The sequence below is a fragment of the Pongo abelii genome, chromosome X (genome assembly GCF_028885655.2).
Source record: "Pongo abelii isolate AG06213 chromosome X, NHGRI_mPonAbe1-v2.0_pri, whole genome shotgun sequence".
NCBI classification, from domain to species: Eukaryota; Metazoa; Chordata; class Mammalia; order Primates; family Hominidae; genus Pongo; species Pongo abelii.
In genome coordinates this window covers 16,188,366-16,215,342 of record NC_072008.2, presented here as the reverse complement: position 1 = coordinate 16,215,342, position 26,977 = coordinate 16,188,366, and the positions used below count along the sequence as shown (strand labels likewise).

The 26,977-nt window shown below is 38.9% G+C and overlaps 1 protein-coding gene across 1 annotated transcript in view; it reads right to left on the bottom strand.

The window, feature by feature from the left end:
- Positions 1 to 13,038, bottom strand: part of GRPR (gastrin releasing peptide receptor) — a 39,357-nt gene extending 26,319 nt beyond the window's left edge. Inside the window, exon 1 of the mRNA XM_002831418.4 lies at positions 12,185 to 13,038. Coding sequence (XP_002831464.1) covers positions 12,185 to 12,597 — 413 coding nt within the window. The 5' untranslated portion in view covers positions 12,598 to 13,038. The remainder of the gene's footprint in view (positions 1 to 12,184) is intronic.
- Positions 13,039 to 26,977: the final 13,939 nt, after the last annotated feature.

The window sequence follows — 26,977 nt, the reverse complement described above, 5'->3', positions numbered from 1 at the left end:
CCAGTACTAAGCACTCATCGCTCAGGATGCTTAGTCTAACAGCATATTTAAGTCCTAATTTGGCATCTCAGGCTCTGCTTGGTACCATGGATATAATAGTTCCCGGCCATTGAGGGTTTAAAATCTAATTGGGGAAGCAAGATACATCTAGGAAAAGCCCTTCATGAGCCGTATAAGAATACTGACATATGCCTTTATGAAGAGCTCTTAGAATAGATGCTGCTAGGTCAGCATATAAAGTGCTGCTACCCTGGTACAGACAAATGAGTGAATGTCTAATCACAAATCTGTTTCATATGTAACTATGGAATACAAAACTTAGAGGTCATAGAAGAGGAGACTGAGACCAGAGACTGAGGCCCAGAGAGGTCCCCACAGCCAGTTAACTGAGAACCAAGACTAGACCTGGGTCTCTTGATCCTCAAGTCAGCAGAGACTTTTATGTTTACCTATAGCACTTTAGATGCTCGGGTCTTTTCAAAGCACAAGTAAAGAATACTTAAAACTAAATATTGACTGTACTTGTTTTCATCCCGCAGTACATGTATTCCTTCAATCATCATTTTAACCTTCAATTTCACTTCTGTTCACAATCTAGGAAAGAAACGATGCCAAATTCTGATTTTTCTGTTTTTCTGTGATGTTTCCAATCATTTAAAGTGTAAAGGGAGAAGAAAAGATAATAATGAAATTCTTAGAAATCTGTTCTGATCACCATTTATTTAAAAGGAAATAAGCATTTCCCATATGTACTCATGGAGTAACTACTGTGATTTTGTTTTTTACATAATTTTCTATTGTTTTAAGATTGTATTTAAAGTATTTCTCATAACAGAGGCCTGCGGCTAGTATGAAACAGCCTGACTCAATTAAAAAATCACCACCACCAAACGGAAAAAAGAAATCTTGAAAAGCTTAAAGTTGATCTGTAGTTATTCTATTTATATGTAGACAGCATGAAGAAAGAAGTGAGTCACATACACACATTATTGTCACAGTAAATTCTCCTCACATTGGAAAATAAATTCTTTATGTGACAAACTTTGCATTTTCCCCCTACTTCTTTCCCATGTAATCTTTAGCTATCGCCACTGGCCAGCTGGCCTGAGTACAATACAAAAACAATATTAAAAAAGAGAAAGAAGACAAAGAAAGAAAGAAAAAGTAATAAAGATGTGAAGTTTAAAGAAATGTACCTTAGGAACATTCTGGCTCTTTCCTTCCCATGAAATTTTAGCTGTTATCAATCACTGAATAGCGAAATGTCATTTGTAGCTCCTGCTTATTGGGGCTAAAAGTCCTGGCTTAGTTTAAAGATCCCAGAGGCTTTGATGTACCTACGTGCTTGGCAGTGTCCACTGCGGCAGGCATCAGTTGAGATTCCTGACTTACTCACTTTGAGGTTAGCCAGAACTCACTTCTCTCACTCAAAATTGCTGAGATAATTTGAGGCTGTGAATGTTGATCCCATAGGCCTGAATAGGTAGCTCTGAATGCCTCTTTAAAGAAACTGGGATGTGTGTAGTTTTGAGGACAGCAGATCAGGTCTTTAAGGGAGGTAGTAGTATAGGATGTACTCTTTTTGATAATGGCAAACTGGTTTGTTGCTGACCAACTCTCCTGGAAGGAGATGTTTCCAATCATTTAAAGTGTAAAGGGAGAAGAAAAGATAATAAGGGAGAAGGAAAAGTTTTAAAAATCTATTTGAAAACATCAGAGAAGTACCAAGGTAATAGGGATTTGAGAGTCCAAAGTCCTGGTGAGAAATGATGTGCAAAAACGTGAAGTTGTTATTCAGCATCATTTCCCCCATAAGGCATTAACCAAATGTCAAGCAGCAGCAGAGAAAGTGAGAGCTGAGCCGAGCTTCCAGGAGTTTTAGGATGAAGGAGGACAATAAGTAGAGTCCAGGGCCCACGAAGGAGAGAAGCCCAGGTTAACACCTCAGGCTTTTAGTTGAGATGCCTGAAAGGGTAAGCCTCAGTGACAGGGGAAAACTAGATTAAATAGACCAACTCTCACAAAAACCAAAGCCCACCCTCCAATCTGTTCAATCCCTGACTGCATCAGATATAATGCCACTTCCTAATTACCTTCAAGAAGCAAAAGCTAATCTCTTCTGGAAGATAATACCATCTAGAGCCTCAAATTATCTATAATTCTTTATACATAAATAGAAACAGATTTATAGAGGTTCTACATATTAGACTTACCAGAAAGGTATTTTAAAATATATTCGGACTAATTTGAGAAATTAGACTACAAGATGGAATAAAATGAAAATTCTAGAATTGCAATATATAATAGCTGAAATGAAGAATTAAATGGAAGCTTCAGAAGCAGCCTAGACACAACTGAAGAAAGGATTAGAGAACTGAAAATGGCCAGACTGAAGTACAGTGAGAAAAAAAGATGGCAAATACAGAAAAGAGAGTAGGAAATTTATGGGACATGGCAAAATGGTGAAATGAAATTGTGCTTAAAATACTTCTCAGTAACAGAGGTCTGACTCTAGTATGAAATTGCCTGCCTTAGTAAAAGCAAAGATAACCAAAGGGGAAAACACTTTAAAAGCTTAAAGTTAACCTGTAGTTATTCTATTTATGTGTAGCCAGGACAAAGAAGGAGAGGAAAGAGATAATGAGGTAGAAGCAATATTTGAAGTTGTAATGGTTGAGAATTTTCCAAAACTAACTAAAATCTTCAGGCCACAGATTTAAGAAATGCTATAAACTCCAAGCAGCAAAAATACAAAGGAAATCATGCCTAAGTGCATCATAGTAATACTGCTGAAAATCAGAAAGAAAGAGAAAAATCTGAAAATCAGTCCAAGAGAAAAAATCAATACTGTTAAAGGAGCAACAATAAAACTGACATATGACTGTCAGATACAGTAAGAGGACAATGAATGCCAACTTCAATGTGCTGAAAGATAAGAACTGCCAACCTAGAATTCTATGCCCACTGAAAATATCCTCCAAAAGTACATGAAACAAAGACGCTTTCAGACAAACAAAGACTGAGAAAATGTGTACACTAAATGAAATACTGAAGGAAGATCTTTGGGGAGAAGTAAAGTGATCTCAGATGAAGCCACAGAGATGCAGGAAAGAATGGAGAACAACAGGAAAAGTAAATAAATGGAATCTAAATCTAAATCTAAAGGTAAATATGTGAGTATATGTAAAGTATGTACAAACAATAAAAATAATGTAGGTTTTTAAATCTAGAGAGAATTAAACTATAGAATCACAATAACCAACAAAAAGGCAAGAGGGAATTTTAAATGAAGTTAAAAGTGTCCTGTTATTTTTGCGTTGTCCAGGAAGTAGGAAAGTTCCAATTTGTAGTAGATTCTAATAGGTCAGGGATACATGCTGTTGTAAACTCTAGGGAAGCCCCTAAAAGAAATTAAGAAGAGTTTGTATAATTAACAAACTCAGACACAGGGGAAATAGAATAATTAAAATATCTAATTTAAAAGAAAGCAAGAAGGGAAGGAAAAAATATTATGAAACATGTGAGACCAATGGAAATCAAACAATAAGATGGTAGATTTAAATTCAAATATATGAGTAGAATTGAATTTATGAGTGTCTGTGTTTATAGGGCAGAAACATGTAGCCAAATTACAAATAGCAAATATATTTGTGTAAAGTCACAGATGTTGTGCAAACTCACAAAATACTGACATTGATGGAGATAGCACAAAACTCATAATGTGAAGATATCCATGATAAATAGGTTACAAGGAGTCATCAATTGAATAAGTATTTAAGATTACACAACGCAGAAGAAAACTTGAAATGCTTTGGGTTTTTACAGTCCAGATAAGAAAGAAACTTGATAATGGCTTTTCCAAGTTTGATGTTAATCCTAAACATATATATGACACTACCAATAATGAGATATGAAGCTGAAAGAAAGTTTTTCTAATCTCTCTTTAATAAAAAGCCAATTTTAATCAACCATGCTAGAAGACTGACCTCCTCCTCCTATTTTCTCTATAGAAATGGATTTTACCAAATAATGTCATTTTAAAGGCAGACAAATGAGGATGAAGCCAAAATATTTAAGAAAACAAGTATGACAGAGGTGTGTCAGACAGTTATTTAATAGATATTATATTCTTTTTCTGGATTTTATGATGTTGGTGAAATTTAGCAGCCTATTTAAATGTGTGATTTATTATGATTTCTAAATCTAATGTGTGATTTCTAAAGGTTTTAAAATATCCACTTCTCTTCCTAATTTTGTAGTCATAATTTTATTTGGTTTTTCTTTAAAAATGCCCCCACCCCAAGAGTCCCCATAAAATCTGGATAAACTCTTGTCATCTAGGGTTGGAACCATTGTTCTCCTGCAATCACTCTGTTAATCATGAAAAGTAATGAGCAACATGATTCACAGACCATAACCCAGTATTCTGGGTTTACCCAGTAGGACCTACTAGAATTCATTCATTCCTTTATTCCTCTCTTCATGCATCCATCCATTCATCAATTCAACAAATGTTTATCAAGCACCTACTACACGTTAGGGACTGTTCTAGTGTCGGAGAATACACCAAAGAATGAGATGGCCTCCCACTTTTTTGGAGCTTATACTCTAGTCGTGGCAGACAGTAAACAAACAAATGAACAAAATAATTCTCAAGAAAATAATACTGGATGATATTTACCCAAAAGAAATGAAGACATATATCCATACAAAAACTGTACAAGAATGTTCATGGCAGATTTATTCATAATCACCCAAACCAAAAACAACCCTAATGCCCATTAACCGGAGAATGGATAAACAAAATGTGGAATATCCATACAATGGAATCCTTCTCAGCAATAAAAAGGAATGGATTACTGATACGTGCAAAAAAGTGAGTTAAAAGAAGCCAGACCTAAAATAGCTACATACTATGTGATATCATTCACATGACATTCTGGAAATGATCAGTGGTTGCCAGGATCTGTAGGTGGAGGAAGGAGATAGATTGCAAAGGGGCATGAGAGAATTGGGGGGTGACGAAAATGTCCTCTATCTTGACTGTGCTGGTGGTGGTAGTGATGTGACTGTATGTTTGTCAAAATTCATACAAATGTAAAAAATTTATTGTATATAAACTATGCCTCAGTAGACCTGAAAAAAAGAAATTGGATTATGGGGTAGTATTGGTTATTTCTTCAGATCGAGTGGCCAAGGAAGACCTCCTATAGGAAATGTTGTGTAATATGTGAAATGAACTTCTTCAAAATCCCTTGTTCTATTATTACTAGGAAATAAGAAATGGAGAATTTTTTTTCTTTTATTCTGAAAAACATGTGTTTTAATTAAGAGAGAATTTATGCAAATCCCACACATAAGAGGACTTACAAGTTCAAAAATGTAAATTTAGCCTATTTTCAAAGGATGTTATTAACAGGCACAGTTCAAAAAACCTCAGCAGGGAGCCCTTTCAGGCTATACTCTATGTTTCATGATCAAGCTTGTGCTTTCTTTTTTGCCTCTATGCATATTAAGTTGCCAGAAATGATAATTAATTAGTCACATAAAAGCCTAACGCTTTAAAAGATAACACGTGAGAGACAAGGTCAAAGTTCTTTGCTGCCTTTCTCCTCTCCCGATCCACTTGAAAGAGCCTTGCTGGGAAACCTCACTTCAACAGCACCTGTCCTCTCATCACTCCTAGAGGCTGCTGGCAGCTGTGGTAGTTCCATTGCCGTGGAGAGACATGAGTTGAGTTTCCTTCCAGAGAGGGGCAGCATGTGTTTCAGAAAAATCAAACTATACAGAAGTTATGAACTGGCAGCTTATGTAAACTGGTTCCAACAGAGGGACTTTCTTGTAAAGCATTTCTAGAAGGATGCTTTACAAGAAATGATATTAAGTAAGTCTTCTCTTGTGAGAAAGGGGCCAATCTCCTTGCAATCAATGAAGCTGGGCCTCTAGAATGGTAGAGGAGCCTTTGGAATTACTGGGGTGACCCCATTAGAAGGGGATTACCCTGGAGTCACTCAGGGTATTTTCCTTCAGAAGGGTAGGTTTTGGCATCAGTAGTTCCCACTGTCCAGAAAAGGGAAATGGAATCAGACTCTGTGTTTGATGGTTTCTGAAGAAAAGTTTCCAGTTCCCCTGAAGGAATTAAGACTTGGAATGAGGATGAAAGGGTTCTTTCTAATCTGAGTCCATTCTGAATTTGTTGTGACAAAGTTAAATCCCATTACCTCTTTTGGTCTCTGTGTCAAACAAGGGTGTGAACTTCAAGATGACTTTTACTTCTAGCTGCTGGACTTTATCCTTTTGTCACTGCTCAAACATCAACCAAGGTATAGTTACTGTACTCTTACTGAATGCAGAGTGGGCCTGGCTACTGTAGAAGACACAGATCCCTATGAACCACCCCATATGATTAAGGAAGTATAAAACATATATCTAACAAAGACCTAGTAGTACAGGATAGATTTGGCATTTAATGAACAATACAGGCAGAAACAACTTAGGAAGGGGAAAAAAATCAATGAGAGCAAAAGATCAGGGAATGCTTCATAGAAGAGAAAGGACTTGAACTATCCCTTGAAGGACTGACAGGATTTGGGTAGATGGAAAGAATAGGGCCCAGCCATCAGAGAAGGGGAAATGAAGTTAGAGAGGGGAGAAGTCTGGTGGCACATGTGGGAGGCAGTGAGAAAAGTCTGGCTAGAGCAGTGTTTGTTCTGGCAAGTCTTGGGACAGGAGGATATAAAAGAGAGACTGGCAGCTGGAAGAGGACCTACAAGAAAGAATGGAAGGATCAGACACAAGTTCACAGTGGAGACCTGGAAAGCTGACCCCTCATGTCTTTGGAAAGCCTCAAAACCTCATCAATGGGATGCCTAAATTCCCCAAGCCAGTGACTACATATGATATGCGGCTGCTTCATTTCTTCCCTCTTCACTTGTGTGTGTCTTCCAACAGAAGATATTTCACAGACAGAAAGAGCCTGTGCAGCTGGGAGGCATTTGATATTTGCCTATCTGAGGAATTCCTGATACCCTCTGTGAGAGAGAGGAGCAAACGTGTATCCTGGGGAAGAAATTTGGACCCCAAATCATATAGCAAACTCTTTTCCAAACTGTCCAATGGAGCCCTCTGCAATGACTGAAATGTTCTGTGTCTCCACTGCCCAATAGAGTAGCCACTAGCCACATGTGGCTACTGAGCACTTGATGTGTGGCTGGTGTGATAAGGAAATGAAATTTTCCATTTCATTTAAATTAAATGCAAATTTAAATAGCCACATGTGGTTAGTGGCTACCAAGTTAGACCATACAACTCTAGATGTTGGGAAAGCTACAAACCATGTTATCACATACATTCCTTGCAGAAAATTCAAAGAATCTGTACTTCAAGAAGTTTGCAGAAATATAACACCTTCCTGTTTCTTTCCACATTCCAAATAACAAAGAAACTTATAACCAGTCTTTCCATAGAATCAAAGAAGAATCATGTTACAGTGGAACCGCCATATCCATCTGTCCTTAGAATCCATTCTGCCAGCCCCATTCTACTAAAAATAACACTGAATAATAGCACTGAAGCAGGCTTAATATAACTTGGGCATTATATATGTTGTCAACATTAAATTCAGCTTTAAACCTTACACTTACTGGAAAAGAAAACACAAACCACTCTCACCCTTTTTCTGTTGAGGGTCCAATTCAGGTCTCAAATTTCATTTACATAATAATGAGGCACCTAGCACAAAGGTGGACATCTAATAGGAAGGACCAGTATGTAAAAAATATCTCCATCTATCCAACCATTCATCCATCTATCCACCCATCTGTCCACTCATACATGTAACCCACCCAACCAGCCAGCCAGCCAGCCATCTATCCATCCATCCACCCATCTATTTATCTCCTGAATCTATTTACTGACTCACAAAAAATAGTTTTTCTTTCATCTACCCAGATAATGAGTGCTTAATAGAGAACAGATGAGCAGGTGACTATGTGATACATTATTATTATTATTATTATTATTATTATTATTATTATTATTATTTTGAGATGGAGTCTTGCTCTGTCATTCAGGCTGGAGTGCAGTGGCACGATGTTGGCTCACTGCAACCTCTGCCTCCTGGGTTCAAGTGATTCTCCTGCCTCAGCCTCCCAAGTAACTGGGATTACAGGCTCCTGCCACCACACCCGGCTAATTTTTGTATTTTTAGTAGAGACAGGGTTTCACCATGTTGTCCAGGCTGGTCTCGAACTCCTGACCTCAAGTGATCCACCCATCTTGGCCACCCAAAGTGCTGGGATTACAGGCGCGAGCCACTGCGCCCGGCCAATACATTATTTTTAAGAGTATGCTTTCAGATTAATCCTCAAAATAGAATGAAGAATAAAAATGAGGAAAATTGTATGCATTAACTAAACATAATTTAATTAGTCAATATTTATTGATCACTCATTTGGCACAAGAAAACTTGAGGGGCACTATGGAAGATTTAAGAATACATTAAAAATCTCTGCCTTCAACATTCTTAATAATCTACCTAAAAAATGTAAAGCAATGAATATATGAGAGGCTAAAATAAACAGACAAACAAAACACTTCCAAACAGCAATATAAAAGGTGTCACAAGATAATTCATGTCTCAGATAATAAGTCTGATATTTCAAGAGGGTCAGGAAATATGAGCTAGAATGGCTCAACTTAGGGCTTTAAGGAGGAGATTTGAATCAGATTCTGAATGATAGACAAAAAGATAGAAAAAACAATCACAAGATGAAGGGACCGTGGAAATTGCCTAGCTCAACTCCATCATTTTATAGATGATTAAACTAAGGTCAGAGAGGTAAGTGACTTAGTCCCACTTTCTCATATGGGTAGTAATGGCAGGAAAATGTCTAAAATGCAGGTTTGTTGATACCCATTCCAAGCCCAAATGCCACATGGGATGAGGAATACAGTCTGTATTTAGGAAAGGAGAAAGCATTCTGGAGAGTGGGTGGGGCAGAGCAGAAGCCAGGAAACAGAGCCAGGAACACATCAGTGCAACCACTGTGTATGAGGATATCAGTGTGTGTGTAAGGACAGAAAGCATGGGAGGAGAGGGAGGATGGGGGTCAATATTGAAGGTGCTTGAATACAAACCTACAACTGCTCAGCTGTGCAAATCCCCAGAATTCTGGTTTCTGGGACTGCGTCGAAGTCTCCCTTTTACCTGGTGATGCCAGTGTAAACTTTTCTAGAAACTTGATATTCTTTTCATATTGACAAAGACTCGAATTCACCCGGTGAGGGGGGGAACTGCAGAAGGGAAGCTGGAATGAGGACTGGCAATGCTAGGCAATGTATAGGGGGCAGGGATGGATGGTTATCACTATGTGCCCCACTCATGCCTCAGAACCTTGAATTCAGTAGATTTAGGACAGGGCCTAGGAATCTGTATGTTTTTAAAGCTCCCCTGTGATTCTGGTGATCATCTGGTTTGGAGGGTCTTCTGGTTCATTCACTTTTTCACCAATCTACCTAATACAGACTACCACCTTGAAAACTGACAATATTTAGTAGATATAGGCCCCTATAACCCAGCAATTTCACTCGCAGACATATATCCAAGAGAAATAAACACTTATGTTCCCCCAAAGACATGAATAAGAATGTCCAGAGTAGGTTATCATCATCCCCAAACTAAAAACAACCCAGTGTCCATCGGTATTAGAACGAATAAATAAACCAAAGTGTATTCATACAATGGAACACCACACACAATTAAAAAGAACAAACCACACTGTTACACATATTAATACGGGTGAATATCACAGAGATAATGATAAGCATAAGAAGATAGATACAAAGGAGTACTTGCTATATGATTCCATTGATATGAGATTAAAGAACTGGCAAAAATAACCTATGGTGATTGGAATCAGAATAGTGATTGCCTCTGTATGGGGGTATTAACTAGGAAAGGGCATAAGAGAAACTCTGGGGGATGCTGGAACTGTTCTATATCTCCATCTGGTTATGCAGTTCTATAGACATATGTAAAAATATATTGAGCTGTTACTTGTTCAGTTTACTGTGTATATGGATTACACCTTGTTGAGAAGAAAAAATAATATAGAATATATATTCACCCTGCCAACCTCATGAGATATAAGATAGAAGAATCCCATTGCTTTCAAAAATGAGAAGAATAGAAAAAAGTACAGTCTTAATCATTTAGCTCAATACCTATTCTTTCTATTGGAATTGGTTAAATGCACTACCTGTGATTCAGGTGATCCATCAGCTTTTTAAAGACTTAGCAAAACACAAAAAGTTAGCTATATGGGAGCTTCTAGTAATTTCTGAACTTGGCAAGGACAGACAGTAATTATAAACTTACTGGGAACACACTGGAGCTGCGAAGGAGTGCAACCTGGCTTTTGAAAGAGCTTTCCCTTTCTGTTGATGGTGAACTTGGTCTGCTTTGAAACTCCAGAGAAGAGTTCCCTGCAGCTGCATCTTTACAGTCCATGCCCTCACTTTCCTTTCTGTTTTTCTCCCCAAGAAGAGAGTAAACACCATCTGTACCACTGCACTCCCCAACCCGGAAACCAAAATCTCTCCTTCCCATTAAGAAAATTACCCTCATCCTGAAGAGCCCTCGGCCATTGGTAACAAGCCACAGCCCTTCTGCCAGTTCCAGAGTTTGCCAGCCCTGAATCAATACATGAAACTGTCTGTGGTCATTGTATCTGTGGGCAGATGTGCAGGGTAAGATGTGGATGCCGAAGGGGAATGGAGGGAATGGAGAAACTGTCCAGTCGGTACAATGTGCAAACCTTACTTCTGTGCTATTACTTTTCAGACTTTGAAAATGTCGTGTGCTGGGCAGTGTGCTTCAGGTAGCTAAGCATAAACACGTGTCTATAAATACTGATAACAGTATCTTTATTTGTCCATTACTCAACAAAACCAGATCACCTGAGAACTGTTTGTTCCTCTACAAAATGAGAATCCAGCACCACATGTATTAAAATGTGGGACATTTTCTTCGGAGTATAAACTTTCAAGAGCAGCGTCTATGTCTTTTCCAGAACACTCTCAAATCCTTCTGTATCTTTTACACATAACATACAGTTGATTATAAGTGAAAAATTTATAGTCTCAGGTTCATTGCAGTAGTTTTTCTGGGTTTGACCATATGGTCTATGCTGTGTCTGAAAGTCTATTCATTACTATGTCCAATTTCCGGAACACAGAAGTACATAAAGTATGTTCAGTAATTTATGTGAACAACCTGCAGCTATTTCTTGACTTGTTAATTCAGGTAAGTGTTTCTTATATGCTAGACACTTGATAAATGTTCAAAGAATGAATATAAAGTTTTAAGACTGAATAAACGTAAACTTTTATGCAATGCGCTCACACAAGAAATGCAGTTTGCAAATATGTATATTTCCCAGAATAAAAAACTGTAGTGAACTCCCTCTTCCTCCCCACAATAAGCCCCAAAAGCATGGTATATGAAGTATTGTCAATAAAGATATTAAAATTAGAAATCAACCTTGAATAGAGCTTTCTCCAGAAAATTTTAAAAGCTCAAATAATGCTTGATTTCATTTAAGAGAGACTTAGGAAAACCGGCATACAATTGTTCTATCACAGAGAGTCAAATACAAAATCAGCTGTGAGAAAAGTTAAACTGTCTGAGGAAAACGAATTTCAGAGAAATGAGGCTTATTTTCTCCTCTTGGTTATTTCTGAAAGAACGTTTTGAAGAAATCCAGTGGAACTTTCCTGTTCTCTGAGGGGTTTGAATTGCTTCTAAAAAACATTTGCCTGAGGTTTAAACTCTATTGGGTGTGATTGTCTTTCTCACTGGTCAATTAATTTTGCAAGGAGGGAGAAGTTAGGAAAAGGCAATGCTAAATAGATATGTCTCCAGAAAAAGGCACCTCAGTTTTCTGCTTAGAGATTTTTTTTTTTTTTCTCATCTGTCTCTTTCTGTCCCCATCATTCACTTTTCTTTCTTAAACCAATATGTTACACTCAAGAAGTCATACCCAGAATAAAAACCTGCCTGGAAGAGAATCCGTGTTTGAGTAAAACTTCCCTTGTGCAATCAGCTCCCTGTCCCAACATGGTAGTTCATTCACCCAGGCGTCTATCACCCTTGGAGAGCATGTAACTTTCAGCCGGTACTTACCTGTCAGCCGAGAGCGCCGTGAGTGTGAAGACAGACACCCCAACAGAGGTAAGCTGTATAAAGGGGATCAGTTTGCAGCCAATCCTGCCAAATAGCCATCTGTCAGCCAGGTACCTGCTGGCATCCACTGGAGCACACGTTATTAGGAGGAGCAGGTCTCCCAAAGCCAGACTGGAAATGAACAGGTTTGGAACGTTTCGCATGGACTTGACTGTACAGAAGATCTTGATCAAAGTGATGTTGCCAATGAGGCCTATCAGAATGATAACCCCATAAACTGCAGGGATGACATAGAGGATCCCAGGGTGGGACCAGTCGTCGTTCACGGGCAGATCCGCACTGTGATTGGAGATGTTGCAGTGCATGAAATGGTCCACTTCCAAGTTCAGAAGGAAACAGTCATTTAGAGCCATCTCTAGATTTTTTTTCCCACCTAAAAGTTCCCTTAGATGCTATTTCTTAACTATTGATTTTGCAACCGAGTGAAGATGAAGATGAGATCTATGCCGGGCTCTTTGTCTTCTTTAATAAAAATACTCTGAGTACATATATACTAACTATGGTATTCAAAACTCTCTGTCACTATTTTGACACTGGTGCTGCTCTGGCTTTCACATGACCAGTGCAATACAACTCTAAATTCAATAAGTTAACAACAACAAAAACTTAGCCACAAAAAGGCTTAGAATTAAACCCACTCTGCATCAGTTCTTTCTACCTCCATTCTAGTCTGAGTCTCCCTGGCTGCAGTTTACTAAGAACTTTTGGCCTGCTATTTTCCCACAGCGTCTTTCCTGATATTTAGAATCTGGAGGTTTAAAGTGGGTAGAAAAAAACTGCACTGAGAAATCCTCAAATCCTATAGGCAGGATGCTTTGCACGTCACGGGCTTCACCAGCAAACGGCAGCTCCGCTAAGCTGAGGCTCTGAAGAGGAACCAGTGTTACTTATAGACAGAGAATGCCAGCCCCCTGCTGGACACTTCAATCACTGCCCAGTTGCCTGCTTTCTCCAGATGAGAAGCAACCAGCCGACTGCACTTCCTACCTAGCTTAACAGATACCTTTGGCTTCTCATGTAAGCACATAGCACCTAGGGTAGGTATTTAATAAATGTTGCTAGCATTCTGCAAAGGCACTGGAAATCTTTCTGATACTATCCCCATGAATCCAAATGGGGATTTACATCCCATTTTCTCATTTTTTCTAATTCATTAGAATGACATGTCAATATTGCTATCAAATGAGGTCTGTCTTTGAATTAAATGCACACTGATGCACAGGGTGTCCATGTGTGAGTTATCCCACTCAGTCTTCCCACTGCCTCTTTGAACAGGGAATGCTCCTCAGAAACACATGCACAGACTCACACCTTAAACCTTCAGCAACTGACATCTGGAAAAGCCAGAAGCACAATGCACACATGCTCTTTCCTGTAGATTTGCCAAGCCGTTCCTATTCTGTTTACCAGGGAGAAATTAAATTGGGAACCAGCTGTATTCTTAACTCTCAATGATCAATAATCTTTTCCAGAAAAATGGGTCTTTTCTCATCTGATCTAAAAATTTTATGAATCGGCATGTTGATGCAGCTATTTGCATTTATTAATTGAACGTTTGCCATGTTTTATAGCAAATATCCTCTTTATAGCCCTGTGTGGAAAATAAAGAACTATAAAAGCATGATAGATACAATACTGAGGAATTGAGTGGGTGGTAAAAGAAGTAAGTTATCGTTGAAGGAGTGCTAGAAAAAGCTTAATTGAGGAAGTGCTATTAGAATCAGGCTTAGACCTTTAGCCAACAACTTCTAAATACATTATTAGAGTGCATCTTTATGACTTATGTGAAGCCAGCTCTTCCAGGTACATGACGTGAAGCCAGTCACTAACAGGTAAAGTCTCATTTTTCAGAACCCATAAGGAATAACAAAACTTGCACTTACCATGCCAGGGCCCACAAAGAAAGCCCCCCAACTGTGTTGTTATGGACATTTCCAGTGGCAGGTTCCAACACTGAGGCTGCTGCCATGCTTTCTATGTAAATATGAAAGGCTCAGCGCCCCTCTCTGCCAGCAGGAGGGAGACTGACGCTGCATGGCTAGAGGTGGAAGAGCTTCTCGGCAGAGATCAGTATCACCAGTAATGAGCCAATAGCCATGAGCCCAGTGGTGTTGATTAGTTGCTAGCAATATCGCTTAATGATACAGTACACAGGCTCTGCTTCAATTGTGGCTCCCTCATTTATAATCATGGCAAGTTACTTAGTGTCTTAAGCTTCAGGTTCCTCATCTGCAGAGTGAGGAGAACTTGTGAAGTTAGATGAAATGATTCATGTTAAGATTGCATAGTATTTGGCACATAGTAAGTGCTCAATTAATATTAGCACTTATTATTATTATCATTATTAGATTGAGGGGGAAAGGCTTACTTTGGAAAAGCCCAATGAGTTCAGAAGAGTGATTGACCTCAGATCAATAGGCAAGCACTCATACGAGTGAATTAGCAACTCCTTTATTTACTTGAAAAAAATTTATCAAACATCTACCAGTTGCCAGGCACTGAGCAAGAGGCTGAGAAAAATAGCATGAAGATGTGTACTCTCACAGCTCTTTAGACCCCAACCCCTCTCTGGAGTGAAGCAACTACCTTTTCTCCAAAAAAGATGATATCTTTAAAGGTTAAGTGTTGACAGGGTCTTTTGAATGAAGAAAATCATATGTGCCTAGGATCAAGGCATAGAGGAAAGAGCATGACATTGAGCAGAGGGACATCTATAAATCCAGAGGGTCACCCAGATTGGAAGACAGGGGTGGAAAAAGAACAGCGTGAAATGCAGCTAGAAGCAGGTTTGGGTGAGATTGTGATGGATCTTGTATTCTTGCTAAGAAGTTTGGTCTAAAGGGCATATTTTTGGTTCACAAAGAGAACTTCTGGATGTTGTTTCCCTTTATTTGTTTAGACACCCCTGTGTGCTGAGTCAGCCTCACTACTTAAATCTAATTGGGTGGTTAGTGTTTCTTCCAATGTAAGTTAAGGGGATGCTGATAGATATTGATTTCTCATAGCTGGTGTTAGCATTATGTGTTCCACAGCACTATAGATTCTTCTAATGGTATTTTAGGAGTAAAGGTGCGTTGAGGTTTGACATCTAATATTTTCTGGGATCAAAGATGCTTTAAAAAGATAATTCGGACCAGGTGCGGTGGCTCACGCATGTAATCCCAGCACTTTGGGAGGCCGAGGCGGGCGGATCACGAGGTCAGGAGATCGAGACCATCCTGGCTAACACAGTGAAACCCCGTCTGTACTAAAAATACAAAAAATTAGCCAAGTGTGGTGGCGGGCACCTGTAGTCCCAGCTACTTGGGAGGCTGAGGCAGGAGAATAGCGTGAACCCAGGAGGCAGAGCTTGCAGTGAGCTGAGATCGTGCCACTGCACTCCAGCCTGTGCGACAGAGCAAGACTCTGTCTCAAAAAAAAAAAAAAAAAAAAAAAAAAAAAAAAAAAAAAAAGCTAATTCCTATGTCATTTCAACTAATTAACTATAATGACTCTTTCCATCCCTACCATTATGTGTCACCTTCCGGCAGAGCACCAAACGTATTCAGACATTTGCTTAGCTTTTTATTTACTGGTGAACATGAGATGCCTTTGACATGTGAACATGACATGGAACAAATGTAATATAAAATCTCTGTCCCCAGGGAGTCCAATTTCTGAATAGAATTGGAGTATGACTCAGCATCTTTTCTTATGTGTTGGGGCAGGGTTGTCACTTCTGTTTCTATTTCTGTCAATAGAGTCACCTTTTTCATCCTTCCAAAAGACTGGATTTTCTGTGGGGCTTTAATATGAGGTGGGCAACAGTGACTTGATAGAATTTAGGAGAACCGGTGGATTCAATGGGACCACAGAGTGTGGAATCAAAGCCTCTTCCCACTGGCTATGAGCAAGGTCAAAAGGGAAGCCTCTGGAGGGAAAGGCTGAATTTGGCTTCAGGCATATTGAGTTTGCTAGATGAACAAGGGAATGTAAGAAAGCCAATGCAAAAGGAGAGGTAAAGTCTGAAAGCATAGAAGTAAATAATTAAGAGGACTGGTTGAGAACTAGAACCCTGAATGCCAAATAGTTTAAATCTACAGTAAAAGAATCACAGAGAATCAGGTGAAGTTAGGCTTTGAGAAGAAGATTATGTGGTAAAAGTCAGTGAAGACTAAGCGTGATTTCAATATTAGATTTGTGACAGCACCACGGAGAAGCTGCTCAAAAGATTGCAGCAACTCTTGCTTGAGAAGAATCAGAGATGTCAAATTTTAGTACTGCAGCAGGAACAAAAGAGGCAGATGACTCTATCCAGATCCTGTAATGCTGGGATCATTTCAAGTTCCCTTTTCTTTTCTCAACATTCTGTGACTTTTTATGGGGCTTAAAAACTTAGAAGAAAGATGAGGGGAGTCTTCTGGAAGGAAAAAAAGAATTGGGTTTCATTTTGAGTCACATGAAACTGCAGAAGTAAATGTAGATGCCAAGAGAAAGCCTAAAGAGGAAGACGAAATTCTCAGACACATCTGAGGATAGGAGAACACCTGGTGTGGTGGTTAAAATATATTCGCCAGTTCTCAGTACTCTTTGCTTCAAGAGATGAAGATTAATTTAACCCCCACCTCCACCCCTTAAGTGTGAGCTTTACTTAGTGACTTGCTTCTAACAAATACAATGACACAGCAGGAATAGTGTGTAACTTCCAAGACTAGATGATAAGGAACATTGCAGCTTCCTCTTTGCACTCTCTCCTTGGATCACTTGCTCTGAAGGAAATCAGCAGCCATGTCATGAGGATACTCAAGTGACCCTATGGACAGATCCACATGGGGAGGAACTGAAACCTCCTGTCTATAGCTATGGGAGTCAGTCATTTTGGAAATGGATCATCCATCCCCAGTCAAGCCTTCACATAACTGCAGCCCCAGCTGACTCTCTGACTGCAGCTTCATGAAAGACCCTGAGCCAGAATCACCCAGCCAAGCCACTCTTAAATTCCTGATCCACAGAGACCATGAGTTAATAAATGTTTGTTGTTTTAACCCATTGTTTTATGGTAATTTGTTATGCACCCACAGGTAACACCTGGTAAGTAGAATGGATGGAGAAGAGGAAGAAAAGAAAACCACCACAAAGACAAAAGAAAACAGAAGAGAAAGACCAGAAAAGGCAAATGCTATAAACCTGAGTTAAACCTGGAGTGGTCATACAGGGTGTGAGGGAAGGAAAGTATGGTCAAATCTAGAAAGGTTGTGCACACTGAAATTCATTTGTCATTCTGCAACACCAAAGTTTCTTATCTGGATCAAAATATGTATTTTTAAAATATTGTAAATGAGCTGAACTTTCTTGCTCAGCCACCATATACCTGGAAATTAGACCGTTTATATTTCATTTCTGTATCTGCTCAGTGAACTTGGACAAGTAAAATAAATTCAATGAACATTATTTGTTACTGAACTGTTCTGTGCTATGGATTCTCCATTCATAAAGTACAGGAACATTTTCCCCTTGCCTATGCCCCAGGACAACTTGATGCATTAGCACCACCAGGAGCATGGAAGGCAAATGAGAGTGGTACTGTTTCTCTATCCTCAGCCATCTATTTCTAGCCTTTTCTTCCTCTCCCCTGAGAGGGTTTGATCAGCACAGTCCTAGACTCCCTGAAATACATTCCTGTATTATTTCCACCTCCAATAACAGATGTCTGACAAGAAAACATGTTGCTGGCATGGATTCCTTTTTAAATGTTAGATTTTGAAATGTCTTTCAGTTTATGGAGAAGTCACAAAGATGGTACAAAGAGTTCCTGTATGCCCCTCACGTAGCTTCCTCTATTATTAAAATGTTACAAAATGAAGAAATTAGCATTGATATAACACTATTATCTAAACTACAGATTTTATTCAAACTTCACCAGTCTTTCCATTACTGTCATTTTCTGTTCCATGGTCCAATCCAAGATACTATATTGCATGTAATCAACATGATTCCTTAGCTCCTCCTAGCTGTGACAGTTTCTCAGACTTTCCTGTTTTTCCTGACCTTGATATTTTTGAAGAATATTGGTCAGGTATTTTGTAGAATGTCCCTTCATTGGGGTTTCCCTTGTATATTTTCATGACTTGACTAGGGATATAAATTTGGGGGAGAAAAACCATAAGAGGTAAGGCACCCTTCTCATCACTTCCTATCAGGGAGTATGTATTAGTTGCTACTGTAACAAATTACCCCAAACTTAGTGGCTTAAAACAAGAAAAATGTATACAACTCTGGAGACCAGAAGTCAGAAATGAGCCTTACAGGGCTAAATTCAGAGTGTTGGCAGGGCAGGCTCCTTCTGGAGGTCCTATGGAGAATTGTTCCTTGCTTCTTCCAGCTGCTGGTGGTTCCCAGCGTTCTTTGGCTTGTGGCCACATCACTCCAATCTCTGCTTCTGTCGTCAAATTGCCCTCTCTTCTTCTGCAGCCAAATCTCCCACTGCCTCCCACTTATAAGAGTCCTTGTGGTATAATGGGCCCATCTGGATAATCAGGACAATCTTCCCATCTCCAGGTCCTTAATTTAATTTTGTCTGCAAAGTCCCTTTTGCCATATAAGGGAACATATTCACAGGTTCCGGGGATTAGGGGGTGGATATCTTTGGGAGTCATTATTTAGCGTACTACAGGGTACATGATTATCCATATGATTTATCAGTGGTGAGGTTAACCTGAGGTTATCAGTGGTGAGGTTGATTAAGGTGTTATCTGCTAGGATTTCTCCACTGTAAAGTTATATTTGGGGTGATAGATTTTTTTTCATTGCTAAAAGTATGATTTTACTCCCACCTAAATAAGTAATAATGTTGACATTTTGTAGCCATTTGACACCATTCTTTTTTTTTTTTTTTTTTTTTTTTTTGAGACAAAGTCTCACTCTGTTGCCAGGCTGGAGTGCAGTGCTCACTGCAACCCAAGCTATTCCTCTGCCTCAGCCTCCCGAGTAGCTGGGACTACAGGTGTGTGCCAACACGCTCAGCTAATTTTTTTTTTTTTTTTTTGCATTTTAGTAAAGATGGAGTTTCACCATGTTGGCCAGGATGGTCTCAATCTCCTGACTTCGTGAGCCATCTGCCTTGGCCTCCCAAAGTGCAGGGATTACAGGGGTGAGCCACCACGCCCAGCCATTTATATTAAGTTCCTTTCCCAGCCGCCCCAGCTCTAGGTCCCAGAAATACAAAAATTAGCAAGCAACGGTTCCTGCCCTCAAGTAGCTAATTGCCTAACTAGGAAGAAAGTTTTCAATGTATTGAAATAAAGCTATTTTGTAACAGAAACCAGCATTGTTTTTAAACAATGCAACCTGCTCCAGCAGAATTTCACATACTGCAGAATTTAAGCTTCTGATTCCCCACCACAAGATATCAGAGGCTGAATTATATTCAAACTGCTTATTAGCTGTCTGCCTTTGAGGAAGTTACTTTTAAACTCTATGCTTCCATTTTTTTTCATATATAAAATCTGGAACCTGCTTCAGCAAGGACCTTTGATTGTACAGTAGGTTTCTAGTCATATAAAAATGGAAACTAATGTTCTTAGAGTTTCCGAAGTATGATTGGACTTTCTGTGACTATTTTCCACTTTTATATGCTCTCTTGGATTCTCTTCTCAAAGGTGTTATCATCTCATGGGCAAACCAATAAAAATGCCATCAGGTTTCTCATGAGAAGTCTGGCTTTTATTTTTGTTTCCAGCCAGCTTTATGGGACAAAATGGCTGGGATACACCCCCAGACTCTGGGTGCTCATGCAACTAAAATGAATCCAAACCTCACATTTCACCTTTTGTCTTTGGCCGTAAAATAACACACCATGTTCTTCTCTAAGGAAGATGCTAGAAAACAGGCTTATCCATAGATTTTTCTCCAAGCGCCACTATGGCACTTCAAACTCAGAGTGGTTCCATGGGAACTCTCACTCAATACAAAAACCCTGTTATTTTTACTGCTTGAAGGAGGCTCACCTTAAATTAACTCCAAGTCATGTCTGAAATATATATCCCATACTAGGTTCTTCAAGTCAAATACTCTTGAAATGGAACAGCTGAGAAGTACGCAGGGAATTTATCATTCACATACTGCAGAATTTAAGCATCTGATTGCCCCACAGCAAGGTATCCGAGGCTGAATTCTATTCAAATTGCTTATTAGCTGCCTGCCTTTGATGAAGTTACTTTTAAACTCTACTCTTCCATTTTTTCATATATATAAAAGGGATTTAAATGACACTAGGGTTCTCCTTCTTAGCTCACAGAGATTGTTGCAAGAGTCAAATGAGATAACACATATGAAGGCATTTAAAAAGATGTAAAGTCCTAAACAACTTTAAGTGACTTTGTAGTAAATTATCACATTTTTTTTTAGGTGTGATAACGGTATTGTAGTCGCGTTTTTAAAAGTCCTTATCTTTTAAAGCACGGGTGAGCACGCTTTTTCTTAAGGGGCCAAATAGTAAATATTTTAGGCTTTGTGGACCACAGGGTGCCTGTCCCTGCTGGGAAAGCAGCCAATAGACAGTAGGTAAATGAATGGGTGTGACTTTGTTCTAATAAACTTTATTTGCAAAATAGGAGGTTAGCCCACAGGCCAGAGTTTGCTGATTCTGTTTCAGGAAAACTTGCTGAAATATTTATGGATAAAATGACATGATAGCCAGGATTTGCTTCAAAATAATATGGAAAGTAGAGAAGTGGGTAGGGACAAAAATGAAACAGGATTGGCCCTGAGTTGATACCTGCTGAAGATAGGTGAAAAGTATGTGGGTGCCCATGTTATGCATCTGTCTATTTTTTGTATATGTTTTAAATTCTCCACTATAAAAAGTTTTTACAACGTCTAATAAATGTAATTAATTATTAACATGGTTAATAATGCCAACCAAGTAACTATTCACATATCTTTGAGGTCTTGGCTGGGTGGTGCAAAGTGAAACTCTTCCCTGAAAGGGTGGTAGTATCATTCCAGCCATTCAGATATGCATTTCCTCTCCTCCACATCAATCAACCTGGAGGTCCAAGATTGAAGTGCCATGAAATGCACATGACTTAGAATGGAACTGGTTTCAGAGTAGCTGGTGGATTGTCAGTGCAGGAAAATGACTCTTGGATGCAGTAGGGAAGTAGACTGATTTGCTCTTTTTACTGACCACCCCAATCTTTCCTCATTCCTCCCCGTGGGCATATTAGTGTATTTTAAATTCTGCTAGTGTCCCACAGAAACCAAATATATATCCAGATAGATAATGAGTATTACAGGATCTGTGGAAAGGGGTGAGGACAGAGGATATAATAATAGAGCCGATATTGATTCCAGATGCTTTACGTGTGTTCTCTCATGGAATCCTTACAACCACCCTATGATATAGGACTATTTACATCCCTTTTACAGATGAGAAAATGAGGCATAGAAAGGGCAAGCACCTCGCCTGCAGTTACATGGTTAAGAAGCGTGTTTCTGTAATTGGGTGTGTAACCACTAGACCACATCATCTCTCAGGGGACAAGGGAGAGAACTAGAGAGATAGTTATGACTCAGAGTTCTCCTGGGAGGTGAAATGGACAAATAGGAAAATGAAGAAAAAAGTGCACTGAAACAAGTAGAAACTAGGAATAAAGAATTAGGGAGCTGAAAGACTGGTGGAAAAAAACCAATAAGGAGAATCCAGCAGCTGTGGTTTCTATTTCTTTCTCGGCAATGGTATCTTGTGTTTTTTGTTTTTTGGGGTTTTTTTTTTTTCGCCTCTAGAGAAATAAACAGGATGCTCAGTTCCTGTCTCATGTCTACAGTCACATTTCTTTAATATCAAAATAATTTAAGATGTGGAATAGAGAAAAGCAGAAACTCACTAGTTCCTAATGATGACAGGTCCTCAACTGTGCTTCCTCTTTCAATAAACAAGATAAAACATCCTCATGGAAACATGAAGCAAATTATGCAATGTTTTACTGAAAACACTGCTAGGCCTCAGGGTGACTCTTAGCAATAATGAAAATGCCCCCATTTCTGATCCCATGGCAAAGAGGCTTCTCATAGGATTAGAGCAAGGCTTGCTAAGTTGTATTTCATCTCCTTCTAGTGCACCCCACTCCCTGTCCTAACCCCACTTCTATATCCCTTCACCAGCAGTGAAGTGCCACCTTTCAAAATGAAGAGCTAATTTGCTATGTTGGAATTAGAGACTTCACTATAGTCATCCAAAATTGTTCATTCCTCTTCCTTCACTTGTAAACTCTCCTTCTGATGAGTATGATTAATAATAGTCTTCCTCTTTGGGTTTTGTACCATTAAAAGAACTTACCAACACACATTTGATTTCCTTAATCAAAGGCCTAAAAGTGTGGAAATGCTGCTTTTGAAAAGAGATTGACCAGACCCCCCAGGCTATAAGGCTGACTTAAGGGTGAAGCCTCATTATGTCCATAGCAAAGAAAGCCTGGTTGCCAAGCATACAAAAATTTTTTTAAAAATAGAAAGTTAATAACTCTGAGTAGGTTACAGCAGGCTATGATGTTTATAGGTTTCTGAAGCACTTTGATTGAGATTCAGTGACTTCAACTTGTCAGGGAGGCAGAACTCAATAATTTTTGTTTTAACTTTCAATTAAATTGTTGAGGTAAAAACAATCAGAGCAGAAAAAGAATGAGGAGAGGCTTTTGTTACTAGGCAATCCAGAAGCAACACAAACTGTACTCTGGAAGAAAAATGCTTTTTACCCTTTCTCAGAAACTAGGACACAGGAAAAGTAGTACCAAAGTTTTTCCTTAGATATAGCTACTGCCAAACCTAACATGGGCACATTCACCCCTTAAATTCTCACTCCAAAATCCAGGTTTATTCAAGAGTATTTGTATGTGAGAACATGTATTTGTAGGAGGGTATGAGTTAGAATTAGCATTTGCTGAGTATTCACTATATGCCAGGCACTATTATAAATGCTTTATAGCTCTTTAGATTTTGAACCCTATTAGGAAGGTACTATTATTAATCCCATTTTAAGAATGAGGAAACCAAGCTCCAGTGAGGTTTTATAATTCACCCAAGATGACACAATTAGTCAATGCTAAAGCCTGGTTTCAAACTCAGGCAATCTGGCACAGATTTCATGCTCTTAATACCATTCTAGTTCCATGCAATATCTGAATACGAATTTTTGCTATCTGAAATCAGATATTTTTAAAATTTCAAATAGATTCCCCCACCCCTTCATAGCTGAGAAAACTGAGATGCACAGAGGTTAAGAGACTGTCACAGTACAATATTTATTTTTATCTACATTCTTATTGCATTTTTGTCATCCCAGTTTCTACGACATGCAATATCTTTTAATCATATTATAGAGCTTCTGGAATGCAAAGACCTTGTCTTATTTATCTTCACATAAACCTAATTTTAACACTTCTCTTATAGAGTATGACAAATTGTGAAAATGTACACACATTCTTCATCACTGTATCCATACTTGCTTGAAATAAGACCTTGATGCTCTTCCCATTAAAATGTAGAGACTAACTCTCTATTTATTCTGGCCTTTATGACATTTTTTCCCCAGCAAAATGCACTAGAAATAGCCTTGTGCCAGCTATAACCTAGGTCTCAAGAATCCTAGCATGCTTAATTTTGCCACCACCTTGTGGTTGAACACAGGCTAGCCTGCTGGAGGATGAGAGGCCACATGAAGTAATAGCAAGCGATCACATCTGAGGTTATAAACACCAAACATCCCTCAACTATCCCAATCACTAACTATAGATGCATGAATGGGTCCAACTGAGACTCATTGAGAACCACCACTTAAGTCCAACCCAAATTTCTGACTCACAGAATTGAAAGCTAAATAAATCATTGTTGTGTCAAGCCACTAAAAAGAGATAAAGAGACTGTTACAGTAAACTAATGTTGAGTGATGGTCGGAAACCAGGTCTCCTGATAATTTACATATTTCTCTCCTTCCACCCCGCCATCCATAAAGCTCTTTAAAGAGACATTTCATCAGAAGAACTATGGCATCCACAAAGATGCACCACTCAGATCTCCCATTAAGAAAAAACATGTTGTTAGCAGCAAAGAGTACAGTTTGCTAAGAACCTCCAGCTAGTCAGTGCCTTTAAAATCTGCCTGAACTCTCTAGCTGAAGCCATGCTCTTCCAAGGCAGCCCTCAGCCAAAGACTCAGCATGGCAGAAGACCTACAACCTGGTCATTTCTGCCCAACGGGAGACTCTTCTAATGGGCACTCTTTGCTACAGAGCTTCCCATTGGGTTGGTGGAGACTTTGTCAGAGCTGCTTCATTGTCCAAGGCTCTCCCTAGCCAAATCTGCTTCATAACCCTTTTATCTTTCACAGTTATCACCTGTGCAACATACCTCTTTCTTACCTAAATCTAATTCAGTTTCTGCTTTCCAGGGAGGACCTACCTGGCACAGGGATAAAATCTACTTTGCTGATACTTCTAACATTGAAGGTGGAGGAAAATAATCAAATTTCGAGGCCAATCATTTGAACAATGTCTTTCCTCCTCTCTTGTCTTTCTTGTATGTGAGGTCTCTCAGTACAGACGATCCCTGACTTAAGATGGTTCAATTTAACAACTTTTTTACTTTACGATGCTGCAAAAGCAATATGCGTTCAGTAGAAACCACACCTCCAGTACCTATACAGCCATTCCCTTTTTAACTTTCAGCATGATATTCAATAAATTACATGAGCTACTCGACACTTTGTTATAAAATAGGCTTTGTGTTAGATGATTTTTCCCAGCTATAGGCTAATGAAAGTGTTCTGAGCACGTTCAAGATAGGCTAGACTAAAGCTATGATGTTCAGTAAGCTAGGTGTATTTAATGCATTTTTCACTTAATGATATTTTCAGCTTAAGATGGGTTTATCAGGAAGTAACCCCATAGTAAGTTAAAGAGCATCTCTATTAAGATAAAACATTCGTGTTTTCAACAGCCTCTTCCATGAAGGTGAATCTCAAGTTAATATTCCCCTTTAAGAAATTCCTAAGACAATCATCCAGGCATGATGGCTCACACCTGTAATCCCAGCACTTTGAGAGGCCAAGGTGAGTGGATCACTTGAGGTCAGGAGTTGGAGGCCAGCCTGGCCAACATGGTGAAACCCTGTCTCTACTAAAAATACAAAAGTTAGCGGGTGTGATGGCACACGCCTGTAGTCCCAGCTACTTGGGAGACTGAGGCAGGAGAATCTCCTTAACCCAGGAGGCAGAGGTTGCAGTAAGCCAAGATTGTGCCACTGTACTCCAGCCTGGGCAACAGAGTGAGAACCTGTCTCAAAAAAAAAAAAAGAAAAGAAAGAAAGAAGAGAAAAGAAATTCCTAAGACAATCAAAAATGTAGTGAATGCAGCCACACAGAAGTGCTTGTTATTTTTAGGTAGGCTCTTTTACTGCCCTATAATTTTTTCTCACATGCTGCTTGAAATGCCCTAAATATTCTTCACTTTCTCCTTCAGCTGGCAAGCTTCTCATTGTTTTATGCCAAGCTGAAATGTCACTCTACAAAGCCTTCCTAGAGTTCTTCAGACAAAATTGTCCCATCGCATCACAACCACCATCGTAATCTTTTTTTTTTCATCATGATCATTATTATCACTATTGACATCTACTGAATATTAATGACAGGTCTTGGCTTAAAGCTACATGTGAATTATTTATTTGATCCTTACAGCAACAACAATGAAGTAGGTAGTATAATTGCATCCATTTCACAGATGAGGTATCAGAGGTACAGACAGGTTAAAAGTCACATATCTAAAAAGGAATAGGGCTAGGATTCAAACTCAGCCTATCTCTTAAATACAATGCTATGGAATATGCTGTATCTGAAAACAGCAGGCCATGTTCTATTCTTTTCCTAGACACGTCTTCTTAACAAGTGAATGACTTGCAGTTAAATCTGATTAATAGTCAATAGGCCCGGCAGAAGAAAGAGTAAGAAGGAAAGACTCTGATTTTGCCTTTGATAAAGTTAATCCTGAGATTTCCCAGAGCCCTCTTCTCTTCCATTCCCTTTATTTTCCTCTCTCCTCAGTCTCCTCTCCTTTCTAGTCCCTGATTTGCAAAGTGGAAAACTGAGATATTTATGACTCCTGGCTTCAAGCTGTTGATGTTATTAGGGTCTGTGGACTGGGGAGTGGGGACACACTTATTCCAATTTTTCTCTGTTTAAAGCTTTGGTATAGGAACAATGTAATTACTTCCTAGTTCTTCCTCCTTGGTGGTGGCCATGTGTGCATCCCAAGATAAGGAGGAAAAAGCATGAGTCTGAACTATGTTGAATTGGTAACAATACTGCAACTGTCAATCTTGGTTTCCCCATGTGTGACCTTGAGCAAGATTCAGAATCTCTATGTATTTATATTTCTTTATCTATAAATGATATCATCTTATTATTTATAAAGTAGAAATAATAATCTCTAACTCACAAGGTAGTTGTGAAAATTAAATGACACGTAGAAATATTCAATAAACAGTAGCTCTTTTTCCCAATATCATTGTCAAATTTTGCACTTGATATTCAGCCAACTCCATTGTGGTCTTTTGAGCCACGTTTGTATAAAATTAGCTTTTTCCATGTTTTATGGGAAAGTTTGTTTTTTTCTCTATAAGCACACTATATTTATGTGACTAAATAATAAATAAATATAAAATATATATAATAAAAATTATATGCCTCATATAGTTTGGATATGTG